Source organism: Xyrauchen texanus, chromosome 11 (genome assembly GCF_025860055.1).
Source record: "Xyrauchen texanus isolate HMW12.3.18 chromosome 11, RBS_HiC_50CHRs, whole genome shotgun sequence".
Taxonomy (NCBI): Eukaryota; Metazoa; Chordata; class Actinopteri; order Cypriniformes; family Catostomidae; genus Xyrauchen; species Xyrauchen texanus.
This window is the reverse complement of record NC_068286.1, coordinates 42,931,335-42,954,537: the sequence shown is the minus strand read 5'-3', so window position 1 is coordinate 42,954,537 and position 23,203 is coordinate 42,931,335. Positions and strand designations below refer to the sequence as shown.

Genomic DNA, 23,203 nt, shown 5'->3' with positions numbered 1-23,203 from the left:
TCTGTAGTTTCTTTAACTCTCTTCCAGCAAACAACCCACAAGCATTCATTTCATAACAGACAGGTCAAATGACCTCACAAACCCCTCAAAATCATCTTTTGATTTCTAACCGCATTGACTGACCACAGCAGAAGTGTGAAATCCTGTCCAGACAGCAAGAATGAGTCTAACCCTATCTCGCACAGTTATGATGTACTCATCAAATCACATCACCCACATACACTTCTGAACAAACGCTTTCCTCCCATCTTTCTTGCAATCATTTGAACTGTTAAGAGTATTTACGTTTGAAATCATTTCTTGCTTCCTGTCACTGTTAACCTCTTGCCACATCCTTTGCTGTACTGAGAGGCTGTCACTTTTGAGACACTCACATTTCCTGCATCTCTCAACATCTCACGCATCAAAAACTATTAGCGATCTGCTTCAGCCATGGTGAGCTTCTGTCCTGTCTGCGGGAAGCCTGTTTATTTTGGTGAGTGGCATCTGGGCTATGAGGGTCCATCTTTAGACTATACTGCTTAAGATGATATTTACCAGAGCTCAACATTAAAAAGCATGAGCAGAACTCTCTATATAGGTTTGTGCTGCTGCTGCTGCTGCTGCATGCATTGTTTCTCTGCTGAGTGGCATGAAATTTTCAGACCAGGCTCTGTTTGACTTGAACATAATCATTCTTTTGGCTTGCTGTTGAGATATGTGGATTATATTCATTATATTGGCCTGTAGTTGTGTGTCACATATGTAGTTTTTGTGACGTTAAGAACAAAGCATTGAAGAGTAGAAACGACATCGCAGAGCAAGCCCATGAAGCCTGCACCAGGCTTTAGGGTCTGCTCTTGGGCCAATTTCATCAAGATTTACCACCCTGAGCCAATAAGGCAGTAGTTGTGTAACTAAGTAAGCGTGTGTACTGTGTGGATCTGCTTGTGTAGCGTTAGTCAGTCTGCACATTTCTGTGCAACTCCTAACCGCCATCAGCACCACATAACTTGAGTCACACGAGCACAGGAAGTGTCTGCCTGGGGCAGGAAGTGGAACAGGCCAGAAAGAGAGACTGTTGAAAGAGAGAGAGAGAGACTTTTTGACTGTTTAAATCAGCAGATAGCAATGCAAAATGCTTTGGACACTTAGTACATGAAGCCAAACCCTGCTAGAAAAGCTCTGTGGCTGCCAGTTACTGAAACATCTGTGTAACTATCATTGAACTCAGTATTGAGCTGCAGTGCAGGCAGCTGTTGATTCATGCAGGAAGGGAAAAGTTGATCCAGGACGGAGAATTTAAAGGAATAGTTTGCCCCAAAAATAAAAAGCCCAAAAAAGCACATAAAGGCAGCTTAAAGGTAATCCATACGACTACAGTGGCTTAATTCATGTCTTCAGAAGTGACATGATAGGTTTGGTTGAGAAACAGATCAATATTTTGTTCCTTTTTTTACTACAAATCTCCACCTTTTACCAGTCCAGACCAGTAGGTGGCAATATGCACAAAGAATGCAAATCGCCAAAAACAAAAGAAGAAGAATGTGAAATTGAAAGTGGAGATCTATTGTAAAAAAATGACAGGGCTTCAGTGGAAGGGCCTGTGCTAGGCCAACACGAAAGGATAATACTGTATGTGCATAGAACTGATATCTGATCCATGATGGAGGATTTAATCAAAGAGAAAAGTGGAATCATTCAAGATCAAATTATAACATCATCTCTTTTTCATTAACAGAGAGTTTTAGGGTACAATTAAAGCAACTGTTTAATTTAAATATCTCTGTCGACAGTATCTTACGTTTACATTCATGCATTTGGCTGATGCTTTCATCCAAAGCAACTAGCAGTGCATATGACATATACATTAGATCATTTTGTATGTTCTGAAGGATGCTTTGTTTTGCATACTAAATCAAACACACACTAGCACATATTTGAACTTCATCTAGCTTCATTTCTTACTGAGCTGACTCCAGCTTCAGTCAACACATCTGGCTGACTGCTTAACTTTTGACCTTTGATCCATGCAGGTGAGAAGAAGAGGTCATTGGGACGGGATTATCATCCGTTGTGTTTAAAATGTCACAAGTGTAAAAGACTGCTAACAGCTGGCCAGCATGCAGAGGTACACATATATACACATATGTAATGTCATCATGTGTGCTATCATATATGTTCTTTTTCTACAAAAATACTAAGCACAATAATCTAATATTGGACAACTCTATACTTATACTACTAATATGCAAAATGCAATAGATTCATTTTCTCACTGTCTCTAATTTTTCTGTGCAGCACGATGAGAAACCATACTGTACTAACTGCTACATGAGAGATTTTGGACCTAGAGGTGAGAGCAGATCCTAATACAATTTATTAAAAATAATAAATTCGATTTTTATTAAATACAACTATATATGTACGTACATGTACGTAAATACACATGTATTATATGTGCATTTGTGCATATAAAATGCATATTTTGTTCACATTTTTGTAACAAATGCTATTAAACTTGATTAGAGTGATTTGATTTACTCTGTTGGGCTTGGAGTTTTATGTTGATTCTGTGGTATCCCAACCACCTCTTTCTGTGCAGGTAACCGAATTCCTGTTAGGATGTTTAACACACCTGCTTCATAAGAGATGAATTGTCATCTTGAAAAAAACACACCAGACCATCTAGAGCTACAAACAAGAACTAAGCTAGACCATCTAGATTTACCAACAACATACCAACAGCATCTGTTCTACATTGCCACACAGGCAAAATAATTCTATACTGCCTAGTTAATATCTACTTGCCTCAGATTGAACTCACCACCCTTATTTTCCATTCGTCATAAACTCGTGGAATTTGCCAAAACCTTTCTACCAAAGCCATCCAAAGTGACATTCGCTCAGGGAACTGAGCTATTTTAATGTGTTCATTCCAAAGCTGTAACTACCATAGACATTGGGGAAACGTCCCTCCAAAATATCCGCAATAATGGTCAATCAGTATAGTTTTTTAAATGAATAATTCCAGTAAATTATCGAACTATTACAGTCCCCCTCTTGAGTATTTGTTTATGCCCGTGGTTTAATCTTTTCTTAAAATGTTTTATTTATAAATGCATTGTCAAGAATATGTATACCATAAACTAATTGATTTACTTGAAACACAATGTAATTTTTGTGGTCTAGCACTGTTTTTTGGGGATCAGACACTGTAAATCAAAGGGTTACTTGTACAAGGAAGCAAATGTATATACAAAGGAAAAATTACAATAATTAATCATTGTGTCATTTTAATTAGGAGCAGACGCTTGCTTCCCAAACCTCTTGCTGCATAAGTGATGGCTGTATCATTTCTTTATGTTCAGGAATAATGTGTATTTAATTTTAAGATTTTATCTGTTTTATTTTTCCATTAGTTCATTATACAGCATTACACATTTAATTTAGAGAGCTGCCAGCTAGCATATTGTTAAATCGTTCAATCAAAACAATAATACCATGTATTTTATCCTCAAGTCTGTATGGGTCTAAAGAAAACATTGTAAAATTAAAATGCATTTAAAATGAATGTGCTTTTTTTATTTTTTCTGGGCTTATTGCTTTTAAATTTTGAATAATTGATCATTTTGATCTGGAAATGTAGCTACAATTGCTTTTGTAAAAATGTGTCTGAATATAAATTGCTTTATTTTATTCACCAAAGTTGTTGCATTGAAATGTGTTTGGCTGCATTTCAAAAATACAAAAGTTTTAAATCGATTGACTGCTTACATTAAAAAATATACCCTAAAAAATGTGCATCATGTGGTAGAATCTAAATAAAAGGGATAGTTCACCCAAAAATGAAAATTCTCTCATCATTTACTTACCATCATGCCATACCAGATGTGTGAGGATTTTTTCTTCACAAACACAAACTTTTGAGTAGAATAACATTTTTAGAAGAATATTTCAGCTCTGTAGGTCCATTCAATGCAAGTGAATAGTGGCCAGAACTTTGAAGGTCCAAAAAGCACATAAAGGCAGCATAATAGAAATCCATACAACTCTATTAGTTTAATCCATGTCTTCTGAAGCAACATGATAGGTGTGGGTGATAAAAATATAAATATTTAAAGGAACAGTTCACCCAAAAATGAAAATTCTCTCATTATTTACTCACCCTTATGATATCCCAGGTGTGTATGACTTCTGCAGAACACATTTTAAGAAAAATACAATAGCTCAGTAGGTCCTTAAAATGCAAGTAGATGGTGATTTCACATTTGAAGCTCTAAAAATCACAGACAGTCAGCATAAACATCATCGACATGACTTTTTAACTATAATCCAACGCTTCCTGTAAGCTTCACGAGAGGGTAGCTATCACGCGGTCTCATGTTTGATGTTATTGCATTGCCATGATACAGATGTTATCTCACATTATCCTCCACTCAGTTGAGACATCCAGGATAAGCACACAAATGCGCCATTGTGAGTAAACAATCAGATACAAATACAGATCAAAACAAAAAACAATGAAGCTTCTGTACAGCATTCCTCTTTCTCACTTGTAAACAGTCTCAAGTGCCAATGTGATTATATCACACGACCGTACCACTGCTGATCAGAAGCCTGATTTAGAGTTTACATTTTTTTATTTTAACAGCTAGTGATGTATGGATGACATTTATGCTGACTGTCTGTGATTTTTGGAGCTTTAAAGTGAAATTGTCATCTACTTGCATTTTAAGGACCTACTGAGCTAAGATATTTTTATTTTTTGTATTTTTTAAAATATTTTATTTATGAATGCAACAAAATGTACAAAAGGAGTTCATAGCAGGGTATACATGAAAAAGGGGTTTAACCAAATATAAAAAAGGTATAACAAGAGTGATACACACATACTGTAGGTACTAAGACAGTACAATATAGTGTTGAAATCAACTATGAAAAAGACTGCTCAATAACATTACAGGGGATCTAAGCATTATTAAAATATATAACATTAAACATACAATACAGAGCATGAAATATTGAAGACAGACGACAGCAATGCGAATTGTGGTTTTAAATATGCTAAAATGTACATAGTGACTGGGTATATGGGTCATTATCATAAAAAAATAAGGTCTATGTTTAAATGTTTGAAATTAGTTTTGTAGACAAAAATATAATTGTGCCACCATATTAATTTATTTCATTATAAAAAATAAATGTAATAAAAAAAAAAAAACTTTTTTGAAATTGATGACTTGGACCAAAAAGCATCCCAGGGTGATACCTCAATAAGTTGGTTGAGAAAATGTCAAGAGTACATGGTAAATGGTGACTACTTTGAAGATGCTAAAATATAACACAGTTTTGATTTATTTTGGATTTAGTTTAGTTCCATTTATGTTATTCCATAGTTTTGAGGACTTTACTATTATTCTAAAATGTGAAGAAAAAAAAAGTTATAATAAATAATGAGTAAGTGTTTCAAAACTTTTGACCGGCAGTGTATCTGATGAGATAGACCTAGATTCCATAGGTAAGAGACAGCACCTAAATCTACACAACCAATCCCGCCAAGAAGTCCACGCACCCCCGGGACCCAGCCCAGTGCGCTGCCCCCACAGAGATCGTCAATATACCCTCCATAATAGCTGTCCAGAATTCCCGCTTCGCCCGACCGGTCAAGGACTGCCCTCTGCTCCCTCTGCTCCAAAGAGCATTGCAATTTCCTCTGTCTTCATGCATTCTCTCCACATCAGCATGCCACCCACCAGTGGTTTCCCAATGTTAAGATCCTGCCTTGACATCACGGAAAACTGAGGGACAATTAAAGTGCTTCCAGAGTTGTGAGAACCAATCATAACCCCAGAGAGAGAGAAAAAAGGCAGTTCTCATCGACACCAATGAAGGCAATACACCACACCAAGATCATGCAAACCCCAGAGTAAGATACTGTACACAGTGCAGACCTTCTTAGAGTTCTTTAAGGTGGCACTGTAAATATACATTTGCATTTTCATGATATAAAAACTTTATAATATAATACAGTATATTATTATAGAATCTGAATTCTGAAAAGTTTGGGACAGTATGAAAAATGCTAATAAAATAAAAAAGGAGTGATTTGTAAATTATATTCACACTTTGCTATATTGAAAGCACTACAGTACAACTACACATTATATGATGTTTTACCTCGTGAATTTCATAGTTTTTTTTTAATGTATATTCATTTCAAATCAGATGATTGCACCACACTACAAAAAAGTCGGGACAGTCGAATATTTGTTAAGTTTAAAAAGTGGAATTTTTCTCCATTCATCCATTATGCAGGTAGTTTCAGCGGGGGCGTGGTCAAGTGCCCGTCCGGAGAGAGAGAAAGCAGAAAGGGCAAAAATTATGACTAACACCTGTCTCTAATTCCAGTGAGCATGGGGAGAGTGGATAAAACCACCCATGCCACCAGCAGAAAACAGAGAGAGTCTGGGTTCTGAGCGGTTGTTATTGTGAAGCTGTAGAGTTGTTATTGTGAAGCTGTAGAGTTGTTATTGTGAAGCTGTAGAGTTGTTATTGTGAAGCTGTAGAGTTGCTATTCTGAGTTATTATTGTGAAGCTGTGAGCACTGCCTTGCAACTTCACACTGAAACTCAGGAGTCCAAGTACGCCCCATGGAGTCCTCCCAGTTGGCCGAGATCCTCCAGTCCCTTACCAGTATGCATCAGACGAACCAACAATCCCTGCTTGAGCTGCGCCAAGACCAGGACCGACGGTTCTTTGAGATTCTGCGGGCTCAAGCAGAGGACCCACATGCGATCCGGAGCCTCCTTGGCCAGGAGAGAGCCCCGGCCGCGACCCCGGACAATCGCAGCCAGCTGCACCCCTACGCTTCTGAAGATGGGGGCAGAAGATGATGCCGAGGCCTTCATCGACCTATTTGAAAAAACAGTGGGTTGCCAGGCTCCTTCCATTACTGTCCAGGGAAGCCCAGCTTACTGTCCAACAGTTGCTGGCAGCTAATCTCCTGGCATACGCGCACCTGAAGAAGGCTATCCTGCAGCGGATGGGTCGTAGTCCAGAACAGTATCGCCAGCTGTTCCGGTCCTTGAAGCTGGGGGAAAAACGACCGCCGTTTGCTTTCCAACGGCTCCGAGACACATACCGGAAAGGCTGCTGGCGGGGAATCGTGACATTGGGGGAGTGATCAACCAAGTGGTACTGGAGCAGCTGGTTCGTAGACTGCCAAAGGGGAGGAGCCTTCCAGTTTGCGGAGGACCATTTGGTGGCGTACCTAAAGGCGGAAGAGCGTTCTTTCTCTCTCTCTCTCTCTCTCTCTCTCTCTCTCTCTCTCTCTCCCCCTCCCCCTCCCCCTTTGTGTTCCCCTCCTCCCTCTCACTCTGCTCATCTCCCCAGAGCCCGTTCCTGCCCCGTGGAGGCGAGGAGCACCACCACCTTGAACAGTTCCCCGTGCATGGTGGTAGACCCCCCACCTCTACAGTGCCCCGCCGCTCTCCCCCTCAGATGGAAGTGTCTGCCGATACAGGTGCGGGTGTGGCGTCTGGGCCGGCCTGCTGGAGTTAAGAGGATCTGGGACACTTCCGGGATCAATGGCCGTGATGGAGCTGGGGACTGTGGTCCAGAACCCTGCGTAAAAGCGATGAGTGTGAGGTTGCGATTATAAGGAGGAAGGTGGGTTGCTCCACTCAGGTAATGATTTTTACTGAACACACTGCAGAGCTCACAGCTTCACAATAATAACTCAGAATAGCAACTCTTCAGCTTCACAATAACAACTCTACAGCTTCACACTAACAACTCTACACCTTCACAATAACAACTCTACTGTGTCACAATAACAACCGCTCAGGACCCAGACTCTCTCTGTCTTCTGCTGGTGGCGTGGGTGGTTTTATCCACTCTCCCCATGCTCACTGGAATTAGAGACAGGTGTTAGTCATAATTTAGCTCAGGTGTAAGTGCCCTTACCGCTTTCTCTCTCTCCGGATGGGCACTTGCCACACATGTCTTCAGCTGCACAATTGTACAGGGTCTTTGTTGCCATATTGTATGCTTCATAATACACCATACATTCTCAGTTGTAAATGTTCTGGACTGCAGGTAGGCCAATCTAGCATACGCACTCTGCTTATTCAGCCAGTATGTGGTTTGGAGTTGTCCTGCTGAAAATGCTGGGATGTCCCTGGAAAAGTTGGTGGTGGATGGCAGAACATGCTGCTCTAAAATTTTTACATATCTGTCTGCATTAATAGTGCCTTCACAGATGTGCGAGTTACCCATGCTATGGGCACTGATACACCCCTTGCCCATATAGACACTGGCTTTTGGACCTGATGCTGATAACAGTTTGGATGGTCCTTTTCCTCTTTGGCCCGGAGAACACGACGGATGTGTTTTTCAAAAACTATTTGAAATGTGGACTCATCGGACAAAAAACAGGGTTCCACTGTTGTACTTTCCATCTAAGATGAGACCGAGCCCAGAGAAGTCGGCAGAGCTTCTGGACAGTGTTGATGTATGGCTTCTCCTTTGCATAGTGAAGTCTAACAAAGGTTTACTAAAGTAATCCCAAACCCATATTCATGATATCCATTACAGTTTAATGATGTTTTTTAAGGCAGTGATGTCTAAGGGCTCATGTATCATACACATTCTGAAGTGGTTTTCATTTTGCCCTTTACGCACCAAGATTTGAACAGATTCCTTGAATCTTTTAACTATATTTTGCACTGTAGAGGATGAAATGCCCAAAAATAATTCCAATTTGTCTTTGGAAACATTGTTATTGTCATACGTTTACTATGACACAATGGCCTCATTTGTTTAACATCCCCTGTTTCGTATTGCCTTGTTATATTAACTTGTCAAATTGTTATTGGTCTTAAATTGCCCCTGTATCAACTTTTTTGGAGCGTGTTGCAATCATCTAATTTGAAATTACTGTACATAAAAGAAAATTTACAAGGTAAAACATCATGTAATATTTAGTTGTAGTGCTTTCAATATGGCAAAGGGTGAATGAATTGTACAAATCACTACTTTTTGTTTTTATTAGCATTTTTCTTACTGTCCCAACGTTTTTGGAATTGGGGTTGTAATACAGTATTATAAATATTTATTTTTACAAGGGGTGTGCAAACTATATAAAGTGCTTTAGAGAATTATGATGTTAATTGTATCTTCAGTACAAATTAAAGGGAAAAAGGTGCAGTTATATTATAATATTACATTTATATATATATATTTTTTTGCTTTTTAATATATAAAGTTATATGGTGTGGGGCATCTATTTCATTGAGGGAATTCACTGTGGTATTAATATCTAAACCTACGAGGAGTGGAGTAATTAGCAGAGTGAATTTATGAAGCTGTTTGTCTTTCATTGGTTATTCGATTTTTAGTAATTGTAGCCACTGTGTGATGGACAGTTGGCTTTAATTTTTCGAATTAATGAGAATGGTTATCTTTGCGATAGCTAGAGACAAAAGAAGTGGAGCTGTGTATTTAACCGTAGGAGTTATTGTTGAGAGGTCTCCTAAGAGGCATAAGGATGGAATTGCAGGAATATCACATTTGAAGAAGGTTCATAATTTAGTGATAACTTCTTTCCATAATAAGGCAACAGATTGGCATGACCATAGTGCATGAAGACAGTTGTCTGTTGCGTTGAGAGTACAATGTGTGCAGTAGTCCAAATCGACTCTCCCTATTTTACACATTTTATTTTGTGTTAAGTGTGTTCTGATTTTGCATTGAATTAATTGTATGTTTGTATTTCAACTATAACTGAATATGTTTTTACAGATTTGTTTCCAGAAGTTATTTTCAGTGGTGATATTGAGGTCCTGTCCCAACTGTGTGACTGGTAATTGTGTCTAATTGTAGCCATGGGTTGTGAAAGTGGTTATATTTAGTCTATTTGCTAAGATATTGTAATTGAGCTGCTAAATAATAATATTTTAAACTGGGTGCTGAAAGGCCTCCTTGGTCTTTACACTTTTGTAATGTATGGGGTATAATTCTAGGTTTCATATTTTTCCAATAACATTTTCATATTACGCATTTTGTTTTTTGTTTTTTTGTTTTTTTGTAGGTTGTATCGGGATCACAAGAGGTTATTGATTTTTGGCAATATGGACATTTTGATAGTGGCTATTTGTCCTTGATAGTGGTAAGTTCATCCAACTTTGGTGGTCAAGTTGAGATTAAACAAGTCTGAGATGTTGGGGAGATGTGTATTCCTAAATATGTAATGTTACCTATTTTAAATGGGGAGTTGTGTATTCTAGCGTTTGCAAAATTTCAATATAATGGAAGAATTGTAGATTTGGTCCAGTTTATAGAGTAGTCGGATATATAAGAATAATCGTTAATGAGTTGAATTATTGTTCTTCTGATATGTTCCGCAGAAGAAAGAAAGTCATACACACCTGGGATATCATGAGGGGGAGTAAATAATGAAAGAATTTTCATTTTTAGGTGAACTATCTCTTTAAGTCCTTTTATACTATTAAAATGCCTACTTTCACTTTTGCTTTCACATTCTTCTTTTTTTAGTTTATGGCAATTTGTATTCTTCTTGCATGTAGCCACCTACTAGGCATGTTTTTACCTACTGTATGTACTTTTAAGCTGCCTTTAAATGATTTTTGGAGCTTCAAAGTTCTGATCACCATTCACTTGCATTGTATGGACCGACAGAGCTGAGATATTTTTCCAAAAATCTATAGAATCTGCAGAATAAAGAAAGTCATACACATCACTGTCATTCTGACATCACTGAATCAGCCTGATTAGGTTACATCAATAAAACTAAATTTAAGGGTTAGATCAAGTAGAAAAAGCTCCTTAAAGTAACAGTTGCAGGTTATCACTTTTTTACATTGCATCTTTTTAAGTGTGCACACATGTCACACCTATTCATATTTAAGATGACACAAAATATGATTTGGCTATTTACAGAAACACACATCATCTGGAGCAACAGAGAGCATGACACAGTTAAAGAGAGAGAGAGAGAGCAAATCTGGCAAATGGGTATCATCACAAGGCCAGGGCAGTCTGCTGGAATGTATCAGTGCGCATGAGTGTGTTTGTAAGCTGGCAGATTTTCTTTACCAGACCTACGGCTGGATACCTGCTGTTGGTCCTGTCAAACTCTCAACTGCACACACACACACACACACACACACACACACACACACACACACACACACACACACACACATACACACATGTTGTGTTTCCATGTTTTATGGGGACTTTCCATAGACATAATGGTTTTTATACTGTACAAACTTTATATTCTATCCCCTAAACCTAACCCTACCCCTAAACCTAAACCTCACAGAAAAATTTCTGCATTTTTACATTTTCAAAAAACATAATTTAGTATGATTTATAAGCTGTTTTCCTCATGGGGACCGACAAAATGTCCCCACAAGGTCAAAACTTTCGGGTTTTACTATCCTTATGGGGACATTTGGTCCCCACAAAGTGATAAATACATGCTCACACACACACACACACACACACACACACACACACACACACACACACACACACACACACACACACACACACACACACACACACTCACACCAGAAGAGTAGAGCCAATTTGTGCAATATGTACAAGTGTGAACATGCATGTTCCAGCTCACATATGTGTATATGGTTGATTAGCTTAATGCATGGGCAAACATATTTGGGAAAGACATATGGGGTTATCATTGCCTTGATTATTACTTTAACAGAATAAAAAAGTAATAAAATACCAAAAGGAAGAAAAAGGTAGCATGAAACGGGTGGAAAGATTATTGCTGGGAGCCAGTGAGGGAGGGTGTGTGCATATCTGTATGTGCATGTGTGTGTAGCGGGATCCCTGCTCCAGCATGTCTTTGAACCCACCCCCACCTTGACAGGTCACATGGCTTGTGTGATGCCAGCTGTCTCATTTGCATGTGTTTTAACTACACCGCAGATCCATCAATAGGGAGAGAAAGCAAGAGAGAATGAGAAAAAGAGACACAAAATAGGGGCTGCAGACACACTGGAAGAACTGATTGATGAAGAAAGAGACAGATCCCTTCGTTCCAATGGGCCTACAGAGGTGTTGTTTGGCTGTCCTATACCTCACTCCTATAGATGCACCCTCTGAAGGCTCATTTGATATGTACATGCTGAAGAGGAGGAATCACCCATCTCTCACACACACAGATTTAAAGGGATAGTTCAACCTTATGATGTTCCAGACATGTATGATTTTCTTTATTCCGTAAAACACAAAAGGAGATGTTAGGCAGAACGTTATAGGGACTGACAGCCTCAGTCACCATTTACTTTCATTGCATCTATTCTCCATACAATGAAGACTGAACATTCTGCCTAACATCTTTTGTGTTCCATGGAAAAAAGAAAGTCATATTGGTTAGAAGCAAAATTATGGTGTTCCAAATCTATCCCTGAGCAGCACTGAGCATGTTAATGAATGCAAAGGATACAGTCACTGTCCCACATATGCATTTAAAGCATTTGCATCGTGGGGGCCGATAATGCAAATGTATTCATAATATGCATAAATGAATAATTTTGGGTATTCATTTTATTCTTCATTGTGAACACACTAAACTGCACTGCTTTCGTTTGGTATTAATAGATTTGATCATTGTGCTTAATTATTGTCTTACCGATTTTATGTCTTGATTTCAAATATGTATATATTAATAAGCATCCTGAGGCACTTAATAAGGCACATAATATATGTAGCGTTGGCTTGCTTTTCTCTGGTAGAGAAAATGCACCCGTATCTGTAGTAACAATGTGGATGTAGGAGGCTAATGTCATTGTACTAATCAAAGCCTGGGCTAATAGCTAATGCTATCAAAGAGTGATGAAGCTGTCCATTCATCTTAACAGAGCAGCTTTGCAGACCACATGAGAGAACTGTGCACTTCAAACAATGTAGGATCATCAAACACAAAGGCATGCGGGTATCTTCAGCCCCACAATGTTAATATGCTGATGGGTTTGTTTAATATGAAAATCTCATTGATATGTATTAGATACTGTGATGAAATGAGTGTAGGTCTATGTGTAAGGAAGTTAACATTTCAGTGACTTTGTCTTGTGAGACAACTATTAGATACAGTTGACAAAATAATATAAAGGCATTACATTAAATTTGTATGTAAAAACAAAGCAAAAAACGATTTGTTCTCCTGACAGTGTTTAATATCAATAATAAGCAGTAATGGCAGTTAGTAGAGTTGGAAAGATGCTAAGTGTGTGATAAATACAGTATATAGCTCTGATTTGAGAAATAATTTGCCTTCAAAGCCATTGTGCATGGGCTGCTTCAGACGTGCTATCATCGCACCCTGTTGGACAACGTGCTTAAGCACACTCTCCATCAAAATAAATAAATGATTGAATTGATTATATTGAAAGAAAGATAGAAAATAAACTATATTTAACAAACCCAGTTTTCTAAATATACAAATTTCACAACTTACATTATATTATTTATGCAACAGGTATATCAAATTTACTTCTTTATACCCATAACTGCAATAGTAATAATAATAATAATAAATACTGTAGAACATTCTGTAAGTTCACTCATTTATGCTCTATAAGTTATGTAAGTCTTGTTACATTTTGCATAAATGGAGTTCTTGTTTCCTAGTTGGGTGTGCATGGGAATGCAGCACGCACATTATCTCAAAACATAAAAAATAAAAATAGACTATTTTTTATTTTATTTACGCATTTCAATTTCAATACAAAATTCCATCATATTGAACTGTGTATTATTTCTATATAAAAAATTTTTTTTTAATTATTATAACGTTTTTAAATTATTATAACGTTTATATAATTTTGTGGAGCGGAGGGGGGCCGGGTCGGAATATCGCGCGCCCGGTCCCCAATCGGCCTGAGGCGCGAGGGATAAAGGCGGCCGGTGACGATGGTTCGAGAGAGAGAGAATTACGGACATGCCCGTCGTATGTGTGTGTGTGTGTGTTTCATTAAATATTATTTATATTGACAAGCCGGTTCTCGCCTCCTCCTTGCCAATCCTTTAACTGTTTTACAAATTTCTTTAAAGATTACTCAATTCAATTTTGTTATAAAATTTTTTGTGTTATGTTTTGAGATAATGCACGCGCTGCATTCACATGCACTCCCAACCAGGAAACAAGACCACTATTTATGCTAAATATTCTGCATGATTATATCTTATTGGGTGACTTGAACAGACACTATCAGGTTGTTGTGACAGTGCTGGGAAAGGATTAAAATATATCAGGCTCACTGTAATTTAAAACATAAAATAAGTGTAAAAAATGTCTGAATCAGAATAATCAGCAGGCCTTCACACTTCATTGATTAAGTTGTTTTAGCTATATTTTATTAAGATATTTTGCCTATAATTTGAACATGACAATTCTTTAAAATATCACAAATCCATGCTGGGTTATATGGCTTACAAATGTCTGATTGTATTCACAGAAAGACCATTATTAAAACAGCAACTACGCATTTAAACAACACCTCACATCACACATACACACAGAAACAGTCTAAGAGGTTAAGATAGCAATAAGACTCATATCACAAGACACAAATCACATTTAAAAGAATATACTAATTAACCCCAGCGTTGCATTACACCAAAGATACAGAACTAACTGAGATTGTCATGTGCATAATATCTGTTCGAGCAATGACAGTGGTGATACAGTATTATCACAACGTCTGTTTCTTGCAAAGTGTGATTTGGGGGAAAGAAAACGTTGCTAGCATTCAGTGGACCATTCACACATATAAAGGCTGCGGTTAAATATACACTGTCTTATAGAAGCCTTTATGTTTTAGTGAAGATTATGATGCACTCATGTTATTTTGTATGGGAAAAATATAATTTCCTCTTTTGATTTTCATATATTAGATGCCTGCAACTACCTAGGTGCGAGGAGTGTTTCTTCATAAGAGGTCTACGGGAGATTAATATACCATCACTCAATTTACAAGCAGTTTTCTGCAAAAACACCTACCATAAAAAGAATAAAACCAGTAATTGTTTACAATATTTGTACTTATCTCACACTCATTCATTCTTTTACATTTGTAATAGATAGGCCTACAGATGAAGTGAAACTGCTAAAATGAGTGTGTCCTCCATTTTAGCCAAGTGGTCCATTTGTGACATTTAGATCCTCTATTGGTCGAACATCTTTTGACTGTAAGGGTTCACCAAACTTGAACTTTTTGCATGTGTATGAATGGAAATTAATGAAACAGAAAACGTTTGACTGTTTAAAACTAAAGCATTCACACTGCTGTCTGCAGCCGAAACACTTACTGGAAGCCACACTTCACACAGCATAAAGACAAATGTGTGCCAGTTCAACAAAAGTGCACAGAATTGCATCTACAGAGATGACCAATATCATCCAAAGTCTCTCAACCAAGGTCTGTGGTCTCACTCTTTAGTGCATGAGAAGAAGGAAGCAAACATGGCCAAATCATTGCTTATGGCTCTGCAAAAATCTGTTCTAGCTTTAGTGGGTAATGAAAGCATGAAGAACTCTGGCTCAGATGGGGTGCTTCTGTTACCACACAAAAGCAACAGAGACCACAAGGACCAAACTAACTCCTGTGTTTATTGGTTTCCAGATTCTCCACTTTTACATCTGAAAGTCACATGTGGTGCCAGTTTAGTTTCACTTTCACATCCAAAAGTTAAAGTTAAAGTGGAGATTTAGAGAAAACTCAAATGTTGTTTTGTTTCTCACTCACACATATCACGTTATATCACTTCTGAAGATATGGATTTAAACACTGGAGTCACTTGGATTACTTTTATGATTCCTTTATGTGATTTTCAGAGCTACAACTGTCTGATCACCATTCACTTGCATTGTATGGATCTACAGAGCTGAGATATTCTTCTAAAAATCTTCATTTGTGTTCTGCTGAAGGAAGTCATACACATCTGCGATTGCATGAGGGTGAGTAAATTATCAGAACATTTTCATTTTTGGGTGAATTATCCCTTTAACACTGAAAAAACTGAGCAAATAGCTGTTACTCATTTCAAATGCAAAGAGGACGTTTACATACAGAAGTGTTTAATTTCCATCAAAAAAAGGAGATAGGTATGATTTGACCCCTTTAAACAATAAGGGAAAACATTGGTGTGCATTTCCATCTATTAAAACGTCTAAATCAGAACATTTTCAGTAAAAGCTCATATGTAGCATTTATAATTCCCCATGAGATAATTGATCTCTGGTAGTTTAAATGTACACCCCGAAAGAGGCGGTTCACCTTCCCATCCCTCTCTTTCAAAATAGTCGCCAATATCACCCTGCTGGACTTAAACTCCCCACCAATCTGCACCTGTGCGTGAGACTTAACTACATTTAGAGGGTAAAACAACACACCAAGGCCTGCTCCCAGAATCCCTCCACATAAGAAGTCATTAACCAAATGCCCAGCCTTAGTCTCCACCTCGGGAAGGAGCTCTTTAATTGGTCCACGCAAGCCAAAGAATAAAGCATTGCTAGGGCCATTTCTCAGTAGGATTGGGACAAGGCCACGGTAAAGCTCTTGAATACCATGTTGCTGTAGCAGCATCCGGAAAACATGCGCAGTGTTTTGTAAGTTTCCATGATGCCGCGGGTCCTGGAGAAGAGTTTGTATCCTCTCAAACGGGGTGAAGATAGCTTCAGCTGTTCCTGCCAGAATTGCTGCGACACTCTGTGTCAACAGTTCGGGGGCTAGAGGAGCATGTAGCCGTAACAACCGGGAGAAGTCCTCATAGAGTCCGAACATAACTGCAATGGTGCTGCTTTTCTGGAGCAGGGGAGGGAGGATGCCACGGTATAGAGTACGTAAGCCGTCCTTCTGGAGTTGCCGCACAGCTTCCAAAGCCCGCAAACCAAACAGCTGCTGGCGGAACAATGCCTTGTGCATGGGAAATGTGATGGCTATGTTGGTGAACGCTGCAACAGAGCCACACATGTAGTGATTCTGATTCTGCAGTGACCCTTGATGTTGGCCATTGACTTCTGCCTCATCTTGGTCTGCTGACCCCTGTTTCAAATGGTCGATGGAGGGCATTGGTACTCGTTGACAGCCAATCAAAGGTTCATGATAAGGGCCAGAAGTGACATCATGATGGTGCATCAACTAAAATGTCTTTATAAGGAAAAGGGAAAATGTAAATGATGAGCAAGAGTTGACCAAACCACCATTCTTTCTACATAAACGTCACAATTTAAATAGTACACTGCAGCGGTTTTCAAACTTTTTGATGCCAAGGACCCCCAAATTAGAGGATCACCTCGCGAGGGAACCCTGTGTGAGAAAAGTAGTAAACATGATATTATAAAGTATTCTTGTTAGCAAAATTAAATAATTGGCTTTTATACTGTCATGGTACTAAAGCCAAAATAAATTATTTAAATGTAATCTGGAAGGGGGCCTGAGTAGCTCAGCGAGTATTGAGGCTTACTACCATCCCTGGAGTCACAAGATCGAATCCAGCGTGTGCGGAGTGGCTCCAGCCAGGTCTCCTAAGCAACCAAACTGGTCCGGTTGCTAGGGAGGGTAGAGTCACATGGGGTAACCTCCTTGTGGTCGTGATTAGTGGTTCTCGCTCTCTTTTTTTCCTATGGCTGTCAATATAATACAAATAATTATGATTAATGGTGAATAAATAATGAGCTGAATTTGGAATTTTTAGCGTGGACCTCCTAGCACCCCCTTGTGCCCCCCTGGGTGTCCACAGACCCCAGTGTGAAAACCCCTAGTATACTGCATTGCATGAGCTATGGTATGTATATGGATTCATTAAAAATGAACCTTTAAAGAAAATAAATATACAAAAACATTTCACAAACTTTATTATTGAAATTTTGATTCCAAAATGATGATCTCTCAGCAGCAGGTCTGTGAATGTCCATGCATACCTAAAAAAAATTATTATCTATGCCTTTCATACACTCACCTAAAGGATTATTAGGAACACCTGTTCAATTTCTCATTAATGCAATTATCTAATCAACCAATCACATGGCAGTTGCTTCAATGCATTTAGGGGTGTGGTCCTGGTCAAGACAATCTCCTGAACTCCAAACTGAATGTCAGAATGGGAAAGAAAGGTGATTTAAGCAATTTTGAGCGTGGCATGGTTGTTGATGCCAGACGGGCCGGTCTGAGTATTTCACAATCTGCTCAGTTACTGGGATTTTCACGCACAACCATTTCTAGGGTTTACAAAGAATAGTGTGAAAAGGGAAAAACATCCAGTATGTGGCAGTCCTGTGGGTGAAAATGCCTTGTTGATGCTAGAGGTCAGAGGAGAATGGGCCGACTGATTCAAGCTGATAGAAGAGCAACTTTGCCTGAAATAACCACTCGTTACAACCGAGGTATGCAGCAAAGCATTTGTGAAGCCACAACACGCACAACCTTGAGGCGGATGGGCTACAACAGCAGAAGACCCCACCGGGTACCACTCATCTCCACTACAAATAGGAAAAAGAGGCTACAATTTGCAAGAGCTCACCAAAATTGGACAGTTGAAGACTGGAAAAATGTTGCCTGGTCTGACGAGTCTCGATTTCTGTTGAGACATTCAGATGGTAGAGTCAGAATTTGGCGTAAACAGAATGAGAACATGGATCCATCATGCCTTGTTACCACTGTGCAGGCTGGTGGTGGTGGTGTAATGGTGTGGGGGGTGTTTTCTTGGCATACTTTAGGCCCCTTAGTGCCAATTGGGCATCGTTTAAGTGCCACGGCCTACCTGAGCATTGTTTCTGACCATGTCCATCCCTTTATGGCCACCATGTACCCATCCTCTGATGGCTACTTCATTCATTTCAAATTGGTTCAAATTGGTTTCTTGAACATGACAATGAGTTCACTGTACTAAAATGGCCCCCACAGTCACCAGATCTCAACCCAATAGAGCATCTTTGGGATGTGGTGGAACGGGAGCTTCGTGCCTTGGATGTGCATCCCACAAATCTCCATCAACTGCAAGATGCTATCCTATCAATATGGGCCAACATTTCTAAAGAATGCTTTCAGCACCTTGTTGAATCAATGCCACGTAGAATTAAGGCAGTTCTGAAGGCGAAAGGGGGTCAAACACAGTATTAGTTTGGTGTTCCTAATAATCCTTTAGGTCAGTGTGTGTGTATATATATATATATTATATACTTCTTGCTGTTGTTATATCTCTAACCCTTTTGCTTTCATCCTGCACTTGTTTACATTTATACATTACATAAATAATTGCAACATATTTTGCGCATATTGTTTACACTATACACCTTTCATGACTGAACACTAATCTCAAGAGAAATAATATCAATCCCTTTGTAAATTAAATATTGCAGCAGCTGCAAGAAGTGATGTGTCTATGCTGTCTAACGACAAGCAGCATGAACCAAACTGTCTCAAATGCTAGTATATAATAACTATTGATTGCCAAACCTAGGCTTGAAAAAATAGATATGATTTTCCTGCTTTAAAGAAGCCTTTGTTATTGGTCTGGTTATTGAAGAACACAAAAATTAAAAAGGATCCGACGAAGCCTCCAATTTGAGCAGATCAGCACATTTTCTAGGGACTGAGGGTTGTAAACCTATTGGGAACAGGGTCAGGGTCGTTGTCAGATACATCACAGGCTAGATCACAATTTAGTATCCAGATCTAACAGAGACAACAGACGTCCCTTGATTTTGTTACTCCCCATGATCTAAATGAGAAAATAAATAAATAAATAAAAAAAATCCTCACAATATCATATTTGAATCTAGGCATTATTGCTAGGCATTGGTAGAATAGCAGACATGGTTTCTTACTCAAATTGAAGGTTTGTCATGCAACCAACAAAAATACCATAGTTCATACGGTTATAAAACCATATAATTATAATAATAATAATAATAATAATAATAATAATGTTACCCAAAATCATTTTAATAACAGACCATCTTCAAATAGTGTAACAGGCTTTCACAATCTGTCATTTTGTTTTTTGATGACGGTGACGCTAATAGCATGCTAAAAACAATAACAAGAGAACATTTAGCAAAGGCCTGACCAAATGATGTTCATGAAAAAGACAACTCATATATTAGCACAATCGACCTCGCCCGCTCATCTCAGCAATGCAACACAATCGCAACGTGCAAGATACATTTATTTCACAGTCAGGTTGGACTGAATGTCATATTGAGAGAATAAAAAAACGCTGATTCAGTTTTGTTCGTTATTATAAGAACATACTACCATCCAAATAACATTTCACAATTGAATTGCATTGGTATTTTTTTATTGTTTTACCCTCTATGAATGATCTCCGAGTCGATAGATGATAAAATATTCCGAGGCATAGACGATTTGACGATTACGCGCTGTTCATAAAAACGATATAATAATAAATAATAAACCTCATGCCAATCAATTGTGCAGATACACGCGTTTCCGTCGCGCGCATGTATCACAACACGCTCGAGCTCTGATTGGCTTGAATATGCCCATGCTTGATTTACTAATCTGAGGTCTGCTGTGCTGGACAATGGCATTGCTAATTTACTGATCTGAGATCTGCTTTTTTTTTTTTACAGAACCTTATTCCAGGCAGAACAGTGGTCTAATCACAACAGAGATCAAATGAGAACATGCATCATGTGGGATTTGAAAACATGTCATCATAGTGCATTAATACATTTTTATATTTTTTCTTTCAAGATGACTGAATATGTTTTTTTATTTCTAAGAGGGAAAGTTAGGAGTTGACAAGCATACTTGTGCTTTGTGAATAAAGAAAATTACCAACAAAACCAAGCTTAAATGTTAATTCTAGACTAGACCGTTAAGATGATCTGTCTCTTCATTTTTTACAACACGAGGTTGCCATTATGGATAGACGTAAACTCTTCAATCAATTAATTAATTGTCCAATTACAATTAAAAGAACAAATGGCCAACAAGTTGCACCTGCAGTATTAATTAAATGCAGTGCCTGTTACCAAGAATTCAGATGCCTATTGGTCCCAGTCTGCCTCCTAAAGTGGGGCAAATGTTGCTTAGAGGTGTCCAAGTATATAAGTGTAAAATCAGCAATCCTCTGCTGTGCTTCCTACATCTTGTGTGGTGTTTTATAGCTGTAGAGTGAGTTTTTGGGTAGTTATTTTTGTTACGGTATCTCTTGAATATCTGCACTAATATGTTTGGTGCTTTAATATAGCCATTGGTTTGAATTTCATCTCTTTAACTTGACTTGTCACTTTTTTTTTTCCCCTCCCTACAGATAACCTAAACCAAAGCAATGGAAGACAAACCAGATATCAGTGAGATCTCTCAGTTTGACAAAGCTAAGCTGAAGAAAACTGAGACACAGGAGAAGAATACTCTTCCAACCAAAGAAAGTGAGTATGAGGTTTTTTGCAACCTTCATTTTTGGTATTGTGTCAAGTGTTAAATTTTGCAGTTTATATTCTCTCAGTCTTTAGTTAAGCTGATCTGTTTGCAAAGGAGTGTCTTATATATTTGTTTTCCTTTGCTTCAAGCCATTGAACAGGAGAAGAAATGTGAGGCATGAGCTCTACGTCTGATCTTCACCAAGGGCAAGATGAGGTCGCAGTGAGCTTCAAGTTGCTTTACTTTCAGTGAAAGATCATCTCTGCCAACCACCAAGTTACTATGGCCAATGACTGTGGAATTTTACTGGCCTTCAGTGTTTTTATTGAATCATGGCCTTGTGAAGCTGATGCTGTTTTTTCATGGCCATCACGATTGTGTGTCAGTGCAGAGACTGTTTACTTCATGGATTTGGTTGCACAGAGGCTCATGTCTAACTCTTTAAATGTTCTATGTACATTCACCATCTGATCAAATGTGAAATTATCTGCCCTCATTTTGAACTTGGTGAAATAAACATTGCAAATTAACCCCTTTATGTGTGTGGTTGCATTTGTCTTGAAGGTCCGTTTTGCTTTTTGTAATGGCTAGTTGTACTGTGTAAAGTCTTCCCTTCTGCCAGGAAAGACTTAGAATAGCATTGTCTATGTAATTTCAAAAAGCATGTACTCTCTATGGACTGTCAGCTTTCACCCTTCTGCCCTCTCTCATGCTCTTACATGGACTCTATCAATTTCTTTGGTTAAAGTGATTATTCACCCCAAAATGGGGATGGCTTTTTTATAAAGGATAGCTTCATTCAGACAGGTTTCTGTGAAACAGAGCAGCGGCATTAGAAAAGTGCTTTTTGTTTGTGTGAGCAGAAGCCGTTTTGTTGGTGAGGAAGCGGACATTCACCAGATGAATACTCTGCTGTGGAGTCCTAAAGCCATGTTGATGAAGCTTCTCAAACATGTCGGCTCTTCTTCCCTCTTTTGGATCGCTTTTAAGAGCACTGCTGTGCTTCCGACTGAAGATGTCTAATGAAACGGCAGGAAAAAATGATCAGATATGCTCTTCGACTATTCAGCAGTTTATCCTTGGTGAAACCGATCGGTAAAGAATATCAAAAACATGAACAAACTCTCTAGAGCTCCATACCAAAGCATCCATCTGTGCCACCATCAGGTATAATATGTTGAGGATTACACTCATAATCCAACCTGGAATGATACATCACATCGTTACACATGCTAACACATGCTTGCTTGCACACGTATGCTATGCATCTGCATTGTCTCTGGGGTAATCTGGCCTAAAATCATCACAAACTACCAGAGGTTATGCTAAAAATAACCATTATCTGTCATTTTGATGGACCGGGTTGTAGAAATGGAGCATGACAAAAAATGTATGCTCTATTTCTATCTCTCTGGAAAGTGTTTAAATGCGTGGTATTTTGATTGTGACATTAATATAACAAGAAAATCTGTGGCAAGTGCTCTCATAGACTTCCAAATCACTGTGTTCTCTACTTTTCCTTTTCATTTTGAAAAAGACACAGTGGTCGGGTAATCTAGTCAGCTGATTTAATTGAGAAAACTGAATGAAAATCCTATATTGTTGTAATGTTTCTAAAGTAGGGAATCAATTGACCAGATACCTTATTTTCTATCTGTCACAATTACAGAAAGCAATTTCAAATTATCCATCAATGTTTTTAAAATTCTGTAAATGACAGAACATTTCTGGTTAATGCAACCTGTCCAATTAATCTGATGATAAACCTGGTTACT

At 38.4% G+C, this 23,203-nt stretch overlaps 3 protein-coding genes across 3 annotated transcripts; 2 read left to right on the top strand and 1 right to left on the bottom strand.

Moving 5' to 3' along the window:
• Positions 1–358: 358 nt before the first annotated feature.
• On the top strand, positions 359–3,553 carry LOC127651778 (cysteine-rich protein 2-like). Its single transcript, XM_052137787.1, has 4 exons — positions 359–475; positions 2,016–2,110; positions 2,281–2,335; positions 2,585–3,553. Exons 1-4 carry the CDS (start codon positions 433–435, stop codon positions 2,626–2,628), a joined length of 237 nt encoding a protein of 78 aa, XP_051993747.1. The 5' UTR covers positions 359–432; the 3' UTR covers positions 2,629–3,553.
• Positions 3,554–14,411: 10,858 nt separating this feature from the next.
• Positions 14,412–20,485, bottom strand: slc25a51a (solute carrier family 25 member 51a). The gene is made up of 2 exons (XM_052137779.1): positions 20,349–20,485; positions 14,412–17,186 (listed from the first exon to the last, which is right to left on the bottom strand). Exon 2 carries the CDS (start codon positions 17,172–17,174, stop codon positions 16,212–16,214), a length of 963 nt encoding a protein of 320 aa, XP_051993739.1. The 5' UTR covers positions 17,175–17,186; positions 20,349–20,485; the 3' UTR covers positions 14,412–16,211.
• An 851-nt stretch (positions 20,486–21,336) lies between these two features.
• LOC127651780 (thymosin beta-b) lies at positions 21,337–21,609 on the top strand. Its single transcript, XM_052137789.1, has 2 exons — positions 21,337–21,436; positions 21,578–21,609. Exons 1-2 carry the CDS (start codon positions 21,337–21,339, stop codon positions 21,607–21,609), a joined length of 132 nt encoding a protein of 43 aa, XP_051993749.1.
• Positions 21,610–23,203: the final 1,594 nt, after the last annotated feature.